This window comes from Camellia sinensis, chromosome 5 (genome assembly GCF_055761805.1).
Source record: "Camellia sinensis isolate YWXY chromosome 5, ASM5576180v1, whole genome shotgun sequence".
Classification (NCBI taxonomy): domain Eukaryota; kingdom Viridiplantae; phylum Streptophyta; class Magnoliopsida; order Ericales; family Theaceae; genus Camellia; species Camellia sinensis.
In genome coordinates, this window is record NC_138965.1 from 44,476,036 (window position 1) to 44,480,329 (window position 4,294).

Genomic DNA, 4,294 nt, shown 5'->3' on the forward strand with positions numbered 1-4,294 from the left:
CAAATTGGGACCCAATTAGAAAGGACCATACAAAGTTGTTGGGTTAGCAGGAAAATGAGCTTACCACATGGAAGATCTAAATGGCCGAGCTATTTTAAGACCATGGAACACAGCTAACTTCAAGTTGTTTTATTTTTAGCTTCAGCGCTGTATTTTTCTTTATTTTTGCTCGGCATCAATAAAATAAGTACAGTTTCCTTTTCAAACTTTGTCGTGTTGCAATTTCACTATGAGTTTGTATTACTTCAATCTGAAATTGGAAATCTTGGCCCGGCTGATTTGCTTGGCAAAATAGGCCGACAGGATTGACCAACATTTTGAAAATCTTTGACCGAGCTAGTTAGCTCAGCAAAGTAGGTTGATAGGATTAACCAACTTCTTGGAAAATCTTTGCCCAGCTGGTTAGTTTTGCAAAGTAGGTTGGCAGGATTGATCAACTTTTTAAAAAATTTTGATCGAGCTGGTTAGCTCGGCAAAGTAGGTTGGTAGGATTGATAAACTTTTTTAGAAATCTTTAACCGAACTGGTTAGCTTAGCAAAGTGGGTTGGTAGGATTGACTGACTCTTTGAATTCTTTAACCGAATTGGTTAGCTTGGCAAAGTAGGTTGGCAAGATTGACCAACTTTTTGGAAATCTTTGACTGAGCAGGTTAGTTTAGCAAAGTAGGTTGGCAGGATTGACCAACTCTTTGGAAATCTTTGACTAAGCTAGTTAGCTCGACAAAGTGGGTTGGCATGATTGATCAACTTTTTGAAAATCTTTGACCGAGTTGATTTGCCTGACAAAGTGGGTTGGCAGGATTGACCAACTTTTTAAATTCTTTGACTGAGATAGTTAGCTCGGCAAAAAAGATTGGCAGGATTGACCAACTTTTTAGAAATCTTTGACCGAGCTGGTTAGCTTAGCAAAGTGGGTTGGTAGGATTGACCAACTTTTTAAAAAAAATTGACCGATCTGGTTAGCTCGGCAAAGTGGGTTGGTAGGATTAACCAACTTTTTGAATTCTTTGACCGAGTTGGTTAGCTCGACAAAGTGTGCATTTAAACTTGATTGAAATATCAAAACACACTGGGCATGCAAAAAGTTATAGAATTTTCATTGATGGAAAAATTGATTATAGAAGATGGGCTAGTAGCCCAGTTACACGGCACCAACACCATCTTTAATGGTTAGATCGGTAATACCTTCTTTAGTGACAATGCTTGGTTGAGTCTAGCTGGCGATCTCTTGCCAAGCTAAAACATCTGGCTACCGTTATTGCAGAAACTGGCAAGGCTGGAGTAGCATTAAGCGTTGGGTTATCTTCTTCATCCACCTTGGAAATGAAATGTCTAAGTTTTATTGTAAGGGATGACCTGCGTACAAAGAATGGGGTGGGTGTACAAAGAAATGTCTAAATTTGAGCCTTTCGATTTCCAAAAAGAAAAAAAAAGAAAAGAAAAACAAGAACAGAGTAGAGAGAGTGAGAGAGAGGACGCCGACGAGGCCGTGTGTGCGAAAGGGTGCCGTCGACAAGGCTGATGCTGCTTCTACTAGTACCGACGGCGGCTGCCGCTACCGTTGTGTGTGCAAAAGGCACTACCGCTGCCGCTGCGTGTGCGAAAGGTACCGACGAGGCTGTTTGATTCATGCTTCTTATGACAATTTTCTGTTGCTTATGATTGATGTTGTTTATGATTCATGGTCCTTGACCCATTAGTTGGTTTTGTTTTTAATTTAGGGTTTCACACTGAACTCTGCAAAAATCTCTTCCTGGAAATATTTGATGAAATGTAAAAGAAAAATCTGTTGATGAAATCTGCTACTGTTAAGGAACATTGCTGTTGATGAAAAATATGTTCTGTTGATGAAAAAATGTTTTGTGAAAAATTAATCCATGATTAATCCACGAAAAATGTTCTGTGAAAAATTTAGATATTGTTGTTTTGTGAAAAATCCATGATTAATCCATGAACATTGTTGTTTTGTGAAAAATCCATGATTAATTTCGACCCTATGTTTTTAAAATCTCATTACTCATTGATTAATCCATGACAATTATGTAAAAAATTATGTAGTGAACTTCATGATTAAATAATTTGCACTGAGAAATGTTCCTTAATTCAATGTTCTGTGAAAAATTGATGAAATGTTCCTGAACTTCATGAAATGTTCCTATGTTAAATAATTTCCAAATTAATTCAATGAATAATTCAATGTTATGTGTATGAAAAATTATGTGGTGAACTTCATGATTAAATAATTTGCACTGAGAAATGTTCCTTAATTCAATGTTCTATAAAAAATTGATGAAATGTTCCTGAACTTCATGAAATGCTCCTATGTTAAATAATTTCAAAATTGATTCAATGAATAATTCAATGTTCTATGAAAAATTATTGCTCTGTGAAAAATTATGTAGTGAACCTGCCAATGTTTTTTTTATTTGTTGTGTTAGACTTCACTGAAATTTTTTTTTCATGCTGCCTATGATAATTTGTGCTCTCTTAATGTCTATTCTATTCTATTTCACTTCGAAGCTACAATGGATATTGATTAAATGAATAATTCATTCAATGTGAGTGAGGAAGTTGAAGAACAAGATAACAATGTTGAATTTAATGAGAGTGATGAAGTTGAAGAACCGAAGAAGGGGATGTATTTTATCTTAAAGCAAGAAGTATACGCATATTACGCAAAATATACGAAACAACTTGGATTTGCTATAGCTTATAGAACACAAAAAGTAACAAGGGATGGGGAAGTAAAGTACATTGGAATTGAATGTACTCGGGCATAGAATAGAACAAAAAGATCAGAAGTAAATCCCCTCGAACCATCTTTGTCGTCAAAAGTGGATTGTAAAGAAAGGGTTAAAGCCACTCTACAAAAAGATGGAAGATATAAGTTAACCATAGCTGTGCTTGAGCACACTCATGATTTGATTCCGACTGACTCACGACATTTTCCAATGAATAAGAGGATTCTTACTCCGGTGATGAGGAGACTAGAAGTTAACGATGCAGCAGGGATTGGGGTTGCTAGGAATTTTCATTCCATAGTTGTTGAAGCGGGGGGATATAAGGCATTAATGTTTGATGAACAAGATGCAGGGAATTATATTCAGAATGCTAGAAGATTGAGACTTGGGGTAGGAGACGCCGAATCAATTACATTTTATTTTCATAAAATGCGAGAAGAAAATTCGAACTTCTATTCGACAATTGACCTTGATGAAGATGGTTGCATGCGAAACTTGTTTTGGGCACATGCAAGAAGTAGGGCGGGTTATAAAGCATTTGGGGATGTTGTCTCTTTTGACACAACCTATTTGACAAACAAATATGATATGCTGTTTGCTCCATTTGTAGGAGTTAATCACCATGGACAGTCAATTTTGTTTGGTTGTGGGTTGCTAAGTAATGAGAACACAAAGACATTTGTTTGGCTATTCAAAGAATGGTTAAGTTGCATGTCAGATACTTCCCCAAAAGCGATTATAACTAACCAGTGCAGAACTATGCAAAATGCCATAGAAATTGTCTTCCCATAGGCTCGGCATCGTTGGTGTTTATGGCATATTATGAAGAAAATTCCGGGGAAATTGAGAGGATATTTGCAATATGAGTCCATAAAGGTTACTTCGAGTAATGCAGTTTATGATTCATTCAAAAAAGATGAATTTGAGGAACACAAGGAAGCAATGATTGAAAATTTCAATTTGAATGATAACGAGTGGTTGGGGGTATTATACTATGAGCGACATAAGTGGATTCCTGCCTATGTTAAAAACATATTTTGGGCTGGCATGTTAACTACACAACGAAGTGAGAATATGAATGCATTCTTTGATAGATATGTGAACTCTAAGACAACCTTAAAGCAATTTGTTGAGCAGTATGACAATGCATTGTGAAGTAAGGTAGAGAAGGAGACAAAAGCAGATTTTAAGTCTCGTAACAAATTGTATGATTGCTTAACAGTGTATCGTTTTGAGAAGCAATTTCGTGCAGCTTACACTAATTCAAAATTTAAAGAAGTTCAACTAGAAATGAAGCGTCTAGTGTATTGTCATGCAAATCTTATCAAAGAAGAGGGAGCAATTTGTACCTATCATGTGAGGTAGGCTGTTGTTGTGGGTGATAGGATGAAGAAAGTGGAATTTGTTGTGTACTTTAATTCAACTGAATGTGAGCTCTAATGTATGTGTCGGTTGTTTGAGTTTAGAGGTATTATGTGTGCCCATTCAGTTTGTGTGCTCATTGAGAGATCCATTTATGAGGTGCCAAATAAAGACATTGTTTCGAGATGGAG

The 4,294-nt window shown here is 36.3% G+C and overlaps 1 protein-coding gene across 1 annotated transcript; it reads left to right on the plus strand.

Moving 5' to 3' along the window:
* The first annotated feature begins 2,540 nt into the window (after positions 1–2,540).
* Positions 2,541–3,533, plus strand: LOC114278106 (protein FAR1-RELATED SEQUENCE 5-like). The gene is made up of 2 exons (XM_082871729.1): positions 2,541–2,660; positions 2,781–3,533. The coding sequence occupies exons 1-2, from the start codon at positions 2,541–2,543 to the stop codon at positions 3,531–3,533; spliced, it is 873 nt and encodes a 290-aa protein (XP_082727855.1).
* Positions 3,534–4,294: the final 761 nt, after the last annotated feature.